Source organism: Rana temporaria, chromosome 6, assembly GCF_905171775.1.
Source record: "Rana temporaria chromosome 6, aRanTem1.1, whole genome shotgun sequence".
Lineage (NCBI taxonomy): Eukaryota > Metazoa > Chordata > Amphibia > Anura > Ranidae > Rana > Rana temporaria.
Genome location: NC_053494.1, coordinates 207,169,294 through 207,184,107, shown reverse-complemented (window position 1 = coordinate 207,184,107; position 14,814 = coordinate 207,169,294). Strand labels below are relative to the sequence as shown.

The 14,814-nt window shown below is 47.1% G+C and overlaps 1 protein-coding gene across 4 annotated transcripts in view; it reads left to right on the top strand.

Annotated features, from left to right (window-relative positions):
• Positions 1-14,814, top strand: part of ZFAND2B (zinc finger AN1-type containing 2B) — a 34,025-nt gene that overhangs the window by 14,168 nt on the left and 5,043 nt on the right. For 2 of the 4 annotated variants that reach the window (XM_040358165.1, XM_040358166.1), the window contains exons 6-8: positions 1,995-2,126; positions 10,290-10,344; positions 14,073-14,149. In XM_040358165.1, the coding sequence (XP_040214099.1) occupies positions 1,995-2,126; positions 10,290-10,344; positions 14,073-14,149 (264 nt within the window). The remainder of the gene's footprint in view (positions 1-1,994; positions 2,127-10,289; positions 10,345-14,072; positions 14,150-14,814) is intronic. The other 2 variants (XM_040358167.1, XM_040358168.1) reach the window with 1 other exon arrangement.

The window sequence follows — 14,814 nt, the reverse complement described above, 5'->3', positions numbered from 1 at the left end:
GTGAAAGCAGTGCAGATAAATAAGCCTCTTACCAGAGAGACGGTTTCATAGACATGTCATCCCCGACCTGGGAGCTGTGGTTCATGCAAGCCGACAGGATCTGGCGTTCTGAACTTCAGGTGCAGCAGTGCTTGTGAATCACTCCTCAGCGATGAGATGACCAGCTCCGTTCCCAGTTGATGCTTATTACAAAAGCGAAACGCCGCGTAGGTTGGAGTCTACATTTATTCAATAGACATTGCCATATTTTAGCTCTCTGGTTGTCACCGGAGCTATTTTTTTGATTTTTAAAGATACTGCTTTTTTGTTTCTGTGTTAACTGTTGCTTGACACGTATCAAACTGTGATGTTTGTACTCAGAAACTTTTTTTAATTAAAGAAGTGTTTTGCTACCAAGTAATACACTATGAAGTCTCCCTCTTCTCTTTTTTTATTTTGTTGCTAACTGTTTCCTAAAACACCCGGGGAGAGCCGCACATGTTAATCAGTCCACTGCTGAGGAGCTGGTCATCTCATCGCTGAGGAGTGATTCACAAGCACTGCTGCACCTGAAGTTCAGAACGCCAGATCCTGTCGGCTTGCATGAACCACAGCTCCCAGGTCGGGGATGACATGTCTATGAAACCGTCTCTCTGGTAAGAGGCTTATTTATCTGCACTGCTTTCACCCATATTATATGGATGTAGAATTTTGTCTATACTGAAGCATACAGAAGCAAGCTGATCGTTTGGTGTCAGAAATTAGGAAGTTTCTTGGACTATATATAATTTTTTGTATTTGATTTCAACAGTTCACATTTAAAAATTTTTTTTTTTTTTTTTTTTTTTTTTTGGACTATTTTATATATTTTTTATATATATGTGTTTTTCTACACGGGAAATTTGATTGCAGACTTTGTGCTGGTTTAGTTTCACAGATGTGCACCTTTTTTTCTGCACTTTTATGTTTGTGGGTTGCGCATTATTATTTTATTTATACACTGTTGTAGTTCATGTATTAACAGGAAACTGTGTGGCGCAGCTGTGAGGACAGAGCCCTGCATGGCATCATTATTTTCAAATAGTGATTAGCGAGCGCAGGGAGAAGATCCCCCGCTCACTGTCACAGAGAGAAGGGGAGAGCCTGCAGCTGCTGGAACATGTTGCATGTTCCAAAAAGTTTACTTGTCCTTTAAAGTTTACTTGTCCTTTAAGGTTTACTTGTCCTTTAAGGTTTACTTGTCTTTTCTATGGTCTGGTTAGGAGGGTATCCATGGTAGCTCTGATGGACTTCAGGTTAAGCATTGTTCTAAGCTTCTACAAGCACAGGTCTTATAAAGTATCTCCACTTATATTTTTATTTCTGCCTGTTCTAAATTGCTGAAGTCTCTCTAGCTTGTCTTATCGCTCTTCCTATGAAATAGATAGATGTGTAAGAGAAACATCTTTATTTTCTTAAAGCGGAGTTCCGGCCACAATTTCACTTTTTATATATAAATACCCCTGTAATACACAAGCTTAATGTATTCTAGTAAAGTTAGTCTGTAAGCTAAGGTCTGTTTTGTTAGGTTGTTACAGCATTTAGACACTTTATAAAATAGAAATTGACTGGGGCCATCTTAAGTGTGGGCATCATGAAGCCAGACTGTATGACTTCCTGGATTTCAGCCTTGCAGATCTCGCACATGCTCAGTGCTGCACAAGCAGTGTCAGATCAGGTTTCAGCACCTGTGCTGTCCAAGTCACATGATTCTTTGAGACTGGGGAGTGCACAGACTCCTGGAAAGTTACACCCACTACATTCCCAGGAGTCTGTGCGGTGTAGGTTAGGAAGCATTAAGCACCAAGGTGCAGGAAGTGGGAAGATTAACTATTCTGCCTAGCAACAACACTTTGAAGGCATCTAAAAAAATATATATATTTTCGTAAAGGACTAATGACATTTTTTTAAAACTACTGATGTAATGTTATATTTATGGGTGGAACTCCACTTTAAGTTGCTGTTCATTTTTACAGGCATGCAGCATTGCTTAGAGCTCAGGCTTCTTCCTCCAAAGCCTCAGCTTCCTCCAAAGCCTCCGTTTCCTCCAGCCGTTCAGCACCAAAACTGACAGCACCAAAACCCACGGCACAGCCTCAGCGGAACAGGTACTGTAATGTCTCCATTAGACTATAGAACTCCTTAATTAAAGCAGAACTAAAGGGATCCATACTCACCTTTCCTCTAAGGGTTCCTGTCCCTTGCTAGTGCTGGCATCTTCTGTGTGATGGTTTTCGGGCCATCTTCATTGGCTGATATGGGATGATGTCACTCCTGCACATGCACGGGATGATGTCACTCTGACGCAGATCAGGCTGGCCACTGTAAGCTAAGCTGTGCATGCGCAGTTCAGTTTACTTGCTGGGGGACGCTGCAAACAGGCAGATAAGTATATTTTATTGCAGAAGACACATTGGGGGTTATTTACGAAAGGCAAATCCACTTTGCACTTTAAGTGCACTTAAAATCACCCTGAAAGTGCACTTGGACGTGCAGTCGCTGTAAATCTGAGGGGTAGATCTGAAACGAGGGGAGGCTCTGCTGATTTTATCATCCAATCATGTGCAAGCTAAAATGCTGTTTATTATTTTCCTTGCATGTCCCCCTCAGATCTACAGCGACTGCACTTCCAAGTGCACTTTCAGTGCAATTTCAAGTGTACTTTGCACTTGTGGTGCAAAGTGGATTTACCTTCCGTAAATAACCCCCATTGCATGCCTGCTCGCTGTGAATAGCAGAACTTTAGTTCCAATTTTAACTGTCATAAGAATATACCATTGCATTTTGGGATAAGGAACACAAACCTGTGAGTATTGCAGGCTATGCACTGCTGGAACTTCTTTGCGTTTTTTGTGATTTACCTCTGTGTGATCAGCCTCGGTTTTTTTAGGTTTCTTGAATGTATTCTTTTGTGACCTTTTTTATTTTCAATAGGCTACTGTGTTTTTTTTTTGTTTTCATAGCTTCCCTATCTCTAGCTAAAACGTCCCTGCCTTTCTAAAAGCTGCAGCTAAAGTCCGCCGCGCTCTGTCATTGCAGTGCTGTCCGATGCCCTCTTCGGAGTCACCCCTACAGCTTTGCATTTAGCGGGGGCGTGTTGGACTGCTAGACAGGGGGCACCGATCTAGCAGCAAACTCCTAGATGGGCAGGAACTTTTCAGCTGGTCAAAAGGAAGCTTTAACCACTTAAGGACCGCCTCCTGCACATATACGTCGGCAGAATGGCACGGCTGGGCACAGGCACGTACCTGTATGTCCCCTTTAAGTGCCCAGTCGCGGGCCCGCGACCCGGTCCGAAGCTCCGTGGACCCGATCGCCGCTGGAGTCCCGCGATTGGTCCCCGGAGCTGAAGAACGGGGAGAGCCGTGTGTAAACACACCTTCCCTGTTATTCACTGTGGCAGCTTCATTGATCGTGTGTTCCCTGATATAGGGAAACACAATCAATGACGTCACACATCCAGCCCCGCCCCCTACAGTTAAAAAACCATATGAGGTCACACATAACCCCTACAGCGCCCCCTAGTGGTTAACTCCTAAACTGCAATTGTCATTTTCACAGTAAACAATGCATTTTTATAGCATTTTTTTGCTGTGAAAAGGACTATGGTCCCAAAAATGTGTCAAAATTGTCCGATGTGTCCGCCATAATGTCGCAGTCACGAAAAATATCGCTGATCACCACAATTAGTAGTAAAAAAAAAAATATTAATAAAAATTCCATAAAACTATCCCCTATTTCTCTTTCGTTCATAGACGGACACAGCATTCTTTGACATTAGGGTTATATCCGCTTTCACTAGGAGAGTTTAGGCAGAAAAAAAGCACTTAAAGTGTTAACAAACACAAACCTCAGTGCAGCTCCTCCCAGGGGGCGTGGCCCCCCCCGGTATAACCCACACCCTGCTCTAACAGCCTCAGTTTTTTCCTGCCTAACGTCAGGAGAGTCAGGCACTCTGGAGTTCCTGTACTCTGGAGATTTTTTTTTTGCGATTTTTCTCGCTTTTTATTATTTTGTTCCTGCATTTTTTGGAATCCTGTGATTCTTCTATCAACAGCCGACTGGGTGACAGGCTGGGTCCTCGGCCCTTGTAGTCCCCCCAGGTTCGGCCTTCGAGCGTGTGCCGGCCCTTAGCTCAGCTTTGGGACGTCCACGACAGGCCCCATTGCTCCAGGGGCGGCCGGGGAACTTCGGTTCTAGGGCACACATATGACCGGTCTCTATGGCCTTGTCACAGTGTGTCTGGCCGACAGCCATGCCGTTTAGCGGACGTTGGATCTGTCTGGGATACCTCCAGCCGGTGGTCGCAGGACGGGTAAGTAGTGGCCTCTTGCTCAGGTAAGTGGTCTGGCTGGAATTTTCCCCTGGGGAGGTCGACTGAGGGTTTGCCCTGCTTTCCTCTCTCCCTTTTTTCCTCTCCCTCCTTCCCAGTTTCTGGGTGACGGCCGTGAGGTGGGGGCCCCGCTTGGGGGGCTCAGTCTGACCTGGGGGCTGCTACTGCTGTGGGTGCTGTGTTTTTCTGGGCTGCCATATGTGCGGAGGGGGTCCTGTGGGCCTGTGTACTGCGTGTGTCACTGGGGCTTTGCTGTGTGTTTTTTTGAAAAAAACGCCGTTTTCGGGCGCCATTTTGCCGCTGACGGCGGTGTTTTATGGCGCAGTTGTAATTGCGGCGGCCATTTTCTCGGAGCCCGCAGACATATCGGCGGCCATCTTGATACAGCTCTTGTGCCTAGGATGACGGCGCGTACGGCTCTGCACATTTTCCTTTTGGATGGCGCGGCGGTCTGGTCGGACGGTGAGTCCTCCGGGGGGGGGGTTTCCCTGTTCTCTGTGGCGGCTGGGGGGATGTCCTGTGGAGCCTGCCAGTACTAGGTAGGGGATGTTAACCCTTAGTGTCCCTGTTCCTGCGGCCTCCAGGGATGCTGTGCTGGCAGTCCCTGAGGCGTTTTGGGTCAGGATGGGAGTGTTGGAGGGATGTGGGAATTGCACTTGTTCCCCCCTCTGCCTCTCTCTGGGTATTTTTTCTGACAGGGAATCAGGCCTCGCTGAGGCGTCTGGTTTTGTTTTTTTGTCAGTAGCTGCTGGCTGAAGTCCACACGGACTGTGAGGATGGCCCTGTTTCAGGGTCAGCACTTGATGGTGCTGTTGTTGGGGCTCTTAACACTGCGGTGCGGGTTACCATGGTTAGCTATGGTGGTTTCGGAGGTGGCATCAGTGGTGTCAGTCCCTTTTGGGTTCCGTGCCGCCCCGCACCGCAATATGTGTTTTTTCCTTGTGTTCCATGTCTGGAATATGTTGTGCAAGGATTGGGATCAGTCGCAGGGTACAAAATGCTTTGCTGTCTGTCCCCTCTTTTTTGGGGAGGATTCCTGTATCAGGGTGTCTCTCTCTCTCTCTCCCCCCCCGCCCCCTGTGTTCAGCTGGGTAGCTTGTTTTTGAAACAAGGCTGCCACATTACCTGGGGAAGGGGCTCCCGCTTTTGGGGACCCCGCTGATAGGGGTGCTGTGAATGTGGTCGCTCCATATTCACGGGGGGGGGGGGGGGGCGCGGTGGTGAGTCCGGTTTTGGCCGGGACTCTGGTGTCGCAGACGTTTCCCGGACGGGGAGCTGGAGGTGCAGAATGCTTCTATGACCTGCGTGGTCCTGACCGACCAGTTGGTACTAGGTCAGATATTTGTCTGTGTGTCGACCCCGGATATGCTCCCCTTGCTCTCCAGGGCATCCGCCTGCGCCATGTTTTCTGCCCTGCCTTGTATGGCTGGGGGTTGGTCTGCGGACGGTCTTTTCAGTAGTCCCTGGTGGTATTGCCCTGTGGGGGTGTACGCAGGGGTGTCTCTGATTGTCATCATAAAGGATGCCACGGGCGGTGTGAGCACTCTGCTCCCGCAATCTAAAAAAGGGTAGGTGCCTCACTGTAGGCGAGGGCCCTCATTTACTGTTCCCCATGCGTTTTTTGGTTTTCGCCCGCCAAGTGCGGCAGGAAAACATTTTCAGGGGGCTAGGACGTCCAATGAGGACACAGGCGCCCCGGGTGCCGCAAGCCCAGCAAGCCTGCTTCCGCTTGGAGGTTTGCCTCCGCTCGCATCTCGGGTGGGGGGCTGGCTCCGCGAATTCGCGGCTCGGTGGAGGTCTCTCCTCTCTGACTGTTGGGGTTGCGAGGTAGTTTCCTCTGAGTGTGAGACAGGATTTCTCTCTTGTCTACCAAACGGGTTTTTTCCCTCCATCCTCTGGCTCGCCGGTTGGCTCTGTCAGGGGCTGTCCAGGATCTTTTGGTCAGGGCAGTGATTGTGCCAGTTCCCTCGTGGAACAGGCTCCGTGGTTTTTCGCCAATCTGTTTTTGGGGTCCCCAAAGGAGGACGGGGTCCGTCCAATCCTGGGCCTCAGGCCTTTGTTTGTTTTTTTGTAAAAGTGCAAACTTTAAGGATGAGGTTTTTCTGGCGTCTTTGGATGCCGTGAACGCGTACCTGCATGTTCCCATATGCTCAAAGCACCAGAGTTTATGGACTTTGCGGTCAGGGGGGACCATTTTTCATTGTGGCCCTCCCGCTCGGCTTGGTGTCGACACCACAGGTTTTCACCGAGGTGCTCGTTCCGACACTGGCCCGGCTGTGGCAGCGGGGGTTTGTTATTGTGGGATGTCTGTACGACATTCTCCTACGAGCTTCCTCGAGCTCTGAATTAGTGGAGCCATGTCTGTCACGTGTCAGACTCTCCAAGAGTTTGGCTGACTTCTGTTTTGTCCAGAAGTCAGTGTTGGTCCCGTCTCAGGGACTGGAATTCCTGGGACTAGTCCTGGATTCCGCCGGGGCGGAAATTTTTTCTCCTAACGGAAAGAATTCAGACTCTGCAATCTGCTGGGCAGCAGTTGTCGACCTAGTAGTGGTCATCTCTGCGATTCTGCATGAGGGTTCTGGGTCTGACGATGGCCTCTGTCGAGGCGGTTCCGTATGCCAAATTCCACGCCAGGGTGCTACAGAGGGAACTGCTGTCTCGTGGGGACAAGCTTCCGTCATCCCTGGATTACCAGGTTCAGTTGAGTCACCTGGTCCCTGGTGTGGTGGCTGACTTTTCCGGTGCTTCGGGCTGGAAAGGCATTTCTGCCATGTCACTGGACAATGGTCGCGACGGATGCCAGCTTCTCCGGTTGGGGAGGGTTTTTTTTGGGGCACCCAGTCAGCCCTGTGGCGCTGGACTCAGGTGGAGTCCCACCTACCAATCGGTGTCCTGGATCAGGCTTTGCCTTACCTGGTGGTCCCTGGATCTACAGGGCTGACCATTCAGGACCCTGTCCGACAACGCTGTGGCGTACGTCGACCATCTGGGAAGCACACGGAGTTCTGTTGCAGCGACGAGGGTCGCGCACATCCTTCGGTGGGCCGAAAGGTCCGTTCCAGCTCTATCGGCCGTGTACATTCCGGGAGTATGGAATTGGCGGGCCGACTCCTGAGTCGGACTGCGCTAGACCAAGGAGAGTGGTCTCTCCACCCGTAGGGGTTTTCAGTGTCTGTGCCGAAAGTGGGGCACTCCATGCGTGGACCTTCTAGCGTCCCGCCTCAACCGGAAGGTGCCATGTTTTTTGGCCAGGTCAAGGGACCCATGGGCAGACGCGTCAGGCGCGTTGGTGGCTCCTTGGGGTCACTGTCGCCTACTTTAAACCTTCCCTCCTCGGTAGCTTCTTCCTCGACGGCTGCGCAGAGTGGAAGCCGAGGGAATTCTATCAATCCTGATTGCCCCAGATTGGCCGCGTCGCTCATGGTACGCGGACCTGGTGCGTCTGATGGCAGACACCCCCTAGCGTCTTCCCCTGGGGGTTGATCTTCTGTTACAGGGTCCGATCATCCACCCTGTTTTTTACAGCCACTGGCTTAGCGGCGTGGCTGTTGAGAGCCTGGGGCTGTGGGCCCGAGGCCTATTGGGCTTAGTGGTCTCTACCGTGCTGCCTGCACGGAAGTCTACCTCACGTAGGTTTTACATCATACGTGGCGGGCCTGCATCTCTGTGTGTAAGGAGATGAAGTGGCACCCTCGGACATACGTGGTGTCCAGGATTCTGCTGTTTTTTACAGCAGGGAGTGGATCAGGCTCTCGCCTTAAGTACGGTTAGGAGTCAGTTTTCTGCTCTGGCTGTTACTTTCGATGAGCCTTGGCGTCGCACTCCTTGGTGCGTACGTCTGGTCTGGGGGTCTGGCATGTGGCCCCTCCACTGCCCCCATGGGACTTGAATTTAGTCTTTTCGGTTCTTCTGGATGCTCCCTTTGTGGATATTCGGGAGGTTTTTTGTTGACTGTCACAAAAGGGGAGCAGGTTTAGCTCAGCGCTAGAGTACCTGCCCTTCATGCATTTGACTCTGGGTGCTAGCCCAGGAAGGTCTGCGTCGTCACGTGGCCATGGCTCAGCGTGGGCATTTCCACTGTGATTTTTTTCTGGTAGCAATTACCTCGATCAGACGAGTGTTTGTCTGTTCTGGCGGCCTTGTCTTGCAAGGCTCCCTACTTGGTCATCCATAAGGATGAGGTGGTGCTGCGACCGCAGCCGTCTTTTCTCCCCGGGGTCGTTTCGGCTTTTCACGTTGATGATGACATTGTTCTTCCATCCTTATGTCCTTGGCCGAAATGCAGGGAGGCGGCCACTTTACATCCTCTGGATGTGATTCGGGCCCTACGAGTGTACTTATCTGCTACGATTCCGTTCCGAAAGTCGGACTCACTGTTCGCGTCGCTGGCTGGTCCTACAAGGGGGCCTGGTAGTCTCGTCAGCCACCCCTTTTTCGGGATGGATCCGACGAATTGTGCTTCAGGCCTATGCCCTGAAGGGGCTGGCGCCTCCCTTTTGGGTTACGGCGCATTCGACCAGGGCGATCGGAGCCTCTTGGTTTTTCTGGCATCAGGCCTCTGTGTTACAGGGGTATATGGCAGCGACCTGGTCGTCGGTCCACACTTTTTCAAAGTTTTATAAGGTGGATGTGAGTGCATCTTCTGATGCCTCCTTCGGCCGCAGATGTTACAGGCGGCGTTTTATGGTAGGAGTTTCTCCGTTGAGCAACTCCCGGTTTTGTTTGGGGTGTAACCTGTTTTTGCTGTGTTATTTCCCACCCCTTGAATTTTTTGACACTGCTTTGGGACGTCCCTAATGTCAAAGAATGCTGTGTCCGTCTATGAACGAAAGAGAAAATAGGATTTTTATACTCACCGTAAAATCCATTTCTCTGAGTTCATAGACGGACACAGCACCCACCCCTCCTTTGTTTGTACTGCTTGTTACGAACTGAGGCTGTTAGAGCAGGGTGTGGGTTATACCGGGGGGGCCACGCCCCCTGGGAGGAGCTGCACTGAGGTTTGTGTTTGTTAACACTTTAAGTGCTTTTTTTCTGCCTAAACTCTCCTAGTGAAAGCGGATATAACCCTAATGTCAAAGAATGCTGTGTCCGTCTATGAACTCAGAGAAATGGATTTTACGGTGAGTATAAAAATCCTATTTTTGTAAACGCTATAAATTTTGCGCAAACCAAACGTTTTTTTTTTGTTTTTTTTACCAAAAATATGTAGAAGAATACGTATCGGCCTAAACTGAGGGAATATATATATATATATATATATATATATATATATATATATATATATATATATATATATATATATATATATATATATATATATATATATATATATATATATATATATATATATATATATATATATATATATATATATATATATATATAATCTCTTTTTTGGGGGTATTTACTTCAAAATTGTCGCTCTATTTTTGTTTATAGCTCAAAAAATAAAAACCGCAGAGGTGATCAAATACCACCAAAAGAAAGCTCTATTTGTGGGAAAAAAAGGACGCTAATTTTGTTTGGGAGCCACGTCGCACGACCGCACAATTGTCAGTTAAAGCGACGCAGTGCCGAATCACAAAAACTGGCCAGGTCCTTTACCTGCATAAAGGTCCGGGTCTTAAGTGGTTAAAAACCCCAAACAATTATATTTGAAATTTACTATTTTTTGACCTGGAATCCTATTGCCGGTAATATTTTCTTTGGTTGTATCTGTTATACTTGCTTAGGTTTAATAAACACTATTTCTGATAAAAAAAAAAAAAATTACTATTTTAACACAAGCTCAATTTATTGCTATAATATATTTTTTTAACCTATAGTTGAGTTGTAAGTAATGAAGAAATTTTAAATTGTGCAGATACATTTTTCTTCTAAACAATAAGCAGTATTTCGCCTCTCCCTTTTGTGACATAATACCCGTCTCTTTTAGGACGAGTGTCCCTAGTGTACAGCCGCCTGCCTCAGTTGTGCTACAGAACGGATTAGTAAGTGTCTCTGCTCATCTTCTGAAGATTTGTGTTGTCATTACCCTTACAGCACTCTTCTTCTCCGACTTTCTGTGCCCTGTCTTACTGACTGTTTTGTGATTGGTTATCAAAACCAGACTAGCCATAAAAAACAACCAACTTTTACTATAAGGTGTTTTGTCAGCAGCCATGTTTCTTAGAAGCGATAGAGGCTGGAGTTTATTTTAAATAGGAATTCTAGTTATAGATGTTTTATACATATTTACATTGGTCCAGCTTGGACCTGTGTAACTATGTACAGTATATATACCATACCTGGCCAATGCCCCTGGAAGCTGGAAATTACTGCATATACATTGCTACTCCAGTGATCTCCATTTTGCTTCATTCTGAACACAGAAGGTCAGCCACTCGGCACAAACGCCATTCAGCGAATGCTTTTGCAATTTCTGAATGAATGCAAAGCACTCTCTGATTGGACAAGGTGGAGATTGTGATGTCACCACCCAGCCTCTCCAACTTGTCCAGTCGCAGATATTGTTTATTGCTTTGGTCAGTGGCACTCCTTATGTGTGTGGGTATTTTATCCTACAGCATGCTGTCTGTATTGAGATCTCCTGAGTGCCTTGCCAAAGAGATGTCTTCAGCATAGGTGCTCAGTCTTGCAAGCCTCCTGAACCTTTGGGCTGGATACACACTATCCAATTTTCTGTAGAATTTTTTTTTTCCTTCAGATTTGCCAAAACCATATAATATGAGGTCAAACCTTAAAGCAGTTGTAAACCCGCATCAAATTTTTTTTAATTTTTTTCTCCTGCAAGGCAAAAGTCATAATGAGCTAATATGCACTGCATGTTAGCTCATTATGAAATACTTACCTCGGAACGAGGTGTGTAGAACTTACCTGGTCCACGCCGAGCGAGATATCATCTTGACTCGGCGTGTCTTCCGGGTATCGCCATTCCAGCGCTGTGATTGGCTGGAGTGGCGATGACGTCACTCCCACGCGGGAGATTTAAATTTGGCAAGGTCCGGCGGCTGCCGGTCCTTTCGCCGTAGATCCCCCCCCCCCCTGCGCATGCGCCGCTGCAATCAGCGGCGCATTGCGAGGGGAATATCTCCTAAACCGTGCAGGTTTAGGAGATATTCTCCTTACTTACAGGTAAGCCTTGTTATAGGCTTACCTGTAGGTAAAAGTAAAAAAAGTGGGTTTACAACCACTTTAAAGGGGTTGTAAAGGTACATTTTTTTTATTTATTTTTTCCTAAATAGCTTCCTTTCCCTTAGTGCAGTCCTCCTTCACTTACCTCATCCTTCCATTTTGCTTTTAAATGTCCTTATTTCTTCTGAGAAATCCTCACTTCCTGTTCTTCTGTCTGTAACTCCACACAGTAATGCAAGGCTTTCTCCCTGGTGTGGAGTGTTGTGCTCGCCCCCTCCCTTGGACTACAGGAGAGTCAGGACGCCCACTAACCCACAGCTCCTTTCTCTATCTGCAACGTAGAGAGTGTCCTGACTCTCCTGTAGTCCAAGGGAGTGGGCAAGCACGACACTCCACACCAGGTAGAAAGCCTCACATTACTGTGTGGAGTTACAGACAGAAGAACAGGAAGTGAGGATTTCTCAGAAGAAATAAGGACATTTAAAAGCAAAATGGAAGGATGAGGTAAGTGAAGGAGGACGGCACTAAGGTAAAGGAAGATATTTACTAAATAAAAATTTACCTTTACAACCCCTTTAAGCTGTATACACACTATCCAATTTTCTGTATTTTTTTTTTTTTTCCTTCAGATTTGCCAAAACCGTATAATGAGGTCAAACCTTAATGCCGCGTACAGACGGTCGTTTTTTGTCTTGTAAAAAAACATTGTTTTTTTTCTCGTGACATAAAACAACATTTTTCAAACTTCATTTTAAAAAACGATGTTGCCTACTAAGGATGAGCTCCGGCGTGTTCGCATAGAACACGTGCAGAGCCCGCCAGGAAGTCGGCACCCGCGCTGCGCTAATCACAGCCAGGCAGACATTGTCCGATGCTCGGCTGCAGAGATCGGGAAATGTCTGCCTGGCTGTGATTAGCGCAGCGCGGGTGCCGACTTCCTGGCGGGCTCTGCACGTGTTCTATGCGAACACGCCAGAGCTCATCCTTATTGCCTACACACCATCGTTTTTTCAAAATGCTCTAGCAAAGCGCGGTTACGTACAACACGTACGACGGCACTCTGTTCCATTGAAGCTCGCGTCATAACTTGCTTCTGAGCATGCGTAGGTTTAAAAACGTTGTTTTAAACGTCGTTTTAGCCCACACACGATCATTTTTTATGACACAAAAAACGACATTTTGAAAAACAACATAAAAAATTGAAGCATGTTCGAATTTTTTTTTTTGGTAGTTTTTTTAGAAGACAAAACGTTTTTAAAACGTCGTTTTATTTCATCACAAAAAACGACCGCGTGTACGCGGCATTAGAGTTTCAATTTGTATGCAATCAGGCAGGCCCTTGCACTACATGGTTTTGGTAAAACTAAAGGAAAAATCAGACAACAAAAGTTGTATAGTGTCTTGCATACATCTTCCTGAAACCCCATGTGACTAGAGGCATCACAAGGGGTGCTGACTGTTATTAAAATGATATTCCAGTCTGTGCATTGGTGAGATTGTGGCTCATGTCATTGAAGGGCAAAAGCACAAAAGTATTTTTCAAAGACGGAGTGAGGAAAAACGACTGATAGAGAGAAAAAATAAACGTAAGCGTATTTGGAAATGTGTTTATTCACATATTGAACTTTGTTTTTTTTGTTTTTTTCAGGCAGCATAGTACAGGTTTTGAATCTGCTTTAAAGAGACGTTGTTGTTGGGTTGCACACATTAAAATTTTAAAATACAATATTACCGTATTTATCGGCCTATTGCGCGCCCCGGCATATAGCGCGCACCCCTGAACTTGAAGAAAAATTCCTGGGAAAAAAAAAAAACTTAGTTTGGATGCCCCTCGTCGGTGTCTTGCCCATCGTCCATCACGTCCTGCCAGTCGTCCATCGGCGGCCTTGTCCGGTCCGGCGTCCTTCTGCGACCATCGTGGTGTCCTCCGCGCTCGATCCCCGCTTCCCGCGCTGAGTTTGAACCACTGCGCCGGCATATACCGAGCGCAGTATAGTCGGGCAGGCTCGGCTCCTCTCGCGTAAAGAAAGTACAGGACGTGACCGTGAGAGGAGCCGAGCCTGCCCAACTATACCCGAGTGTACTGTGCTCGGTATATGCCGGCGCAGTGGTTCAAAGACAGCGCGGGTATCGGCGTATATCGCGCACCCACGATTTTGTTCTGATTTTCAGGGCAAAAAAGTGCACGGTATACGCAGTAAAAACCGGAATATACCTGTCACAGTTGCCTCTGTTAAATAGAATCTTATTTCGCATCCACTGCTACAGGTATCTTTTAGTATGTTCAGCATCTGACCATTCCAGATGTGTTCAATGCCTGCGTCTGCCTTCTATGGCTCCCCCCCCCCCATCTTGGCAGCTAACTCACTTACGTGATAAAGTGATGGGAGCCGCAGTGGGGAGACGCGGGCATCGGATGGTGATGTCCCAAAGATGCCTGTGACCCCGGAAAAGAGTAAAGGTTCTATTCAACTAAGGCAATAATGGTAAGTATAATGCATGTATTTTAGAATTCCTGTATTTGTTTTAACAAGCAATATATTTTATGCATTGAACACACTTCTTTTTTTTCTTTTTTTTGCAGTCGGAGGAGGAAGCCTTACAGAGGGCCCTGGAAATGTCGCTTGCAGAATCAGCACAGAACACGCCTCAGCAGCAAAGGTATAGTAAAAGGTTGTGCTGGTGAAAAAGTGAGGTCAGTCTTTAGGCTGCATTCACACCTAGGCGCACAAAATCGCGGCGTTTTGTCCCGCGAATTGCGGCGACAAATTGCAGCGCTTTGTACCGCGATTTGCGGCAAAAATCTGGCGTTCGGCGTAGAGATGTGAACCATCTCCATAGAGGGCAATGTGTTTTCATCCCTCCAGCGTCTCGGGGCTGCTGCGGCGTCGCACTACAGGCGACAAAACGCCTAGGTGTGAATGGGGGCTTAAAGTGGTTATAGACCCTCACATATACACAGAAGTGAACGGCCTCAGATATATATATATATATATATATATATATATATATATATATATATATATATATATATATATATATATATATATATATAGAAGCGCTCTCATCCGTGGTCATTTAGTGACTCAAAATACATGAGTTATTAGAATAAGCTAATTAGTGAAGCCAAAATAGACCTATTTTAGGGAATAAACTGTGAAATAGCAAAATCAAATAATAAATTGATGGGAGAATCATTCATTATAAGGTCTTACTCACTATTGAACTTTAAAGCGGTAGTTCACCCCCCCCCGACACATTTTACCATCGAGACAGGCATTGTAGCGCGAGCTACAGTATGCCTGTCCCGATTTTTTTAACCCCGT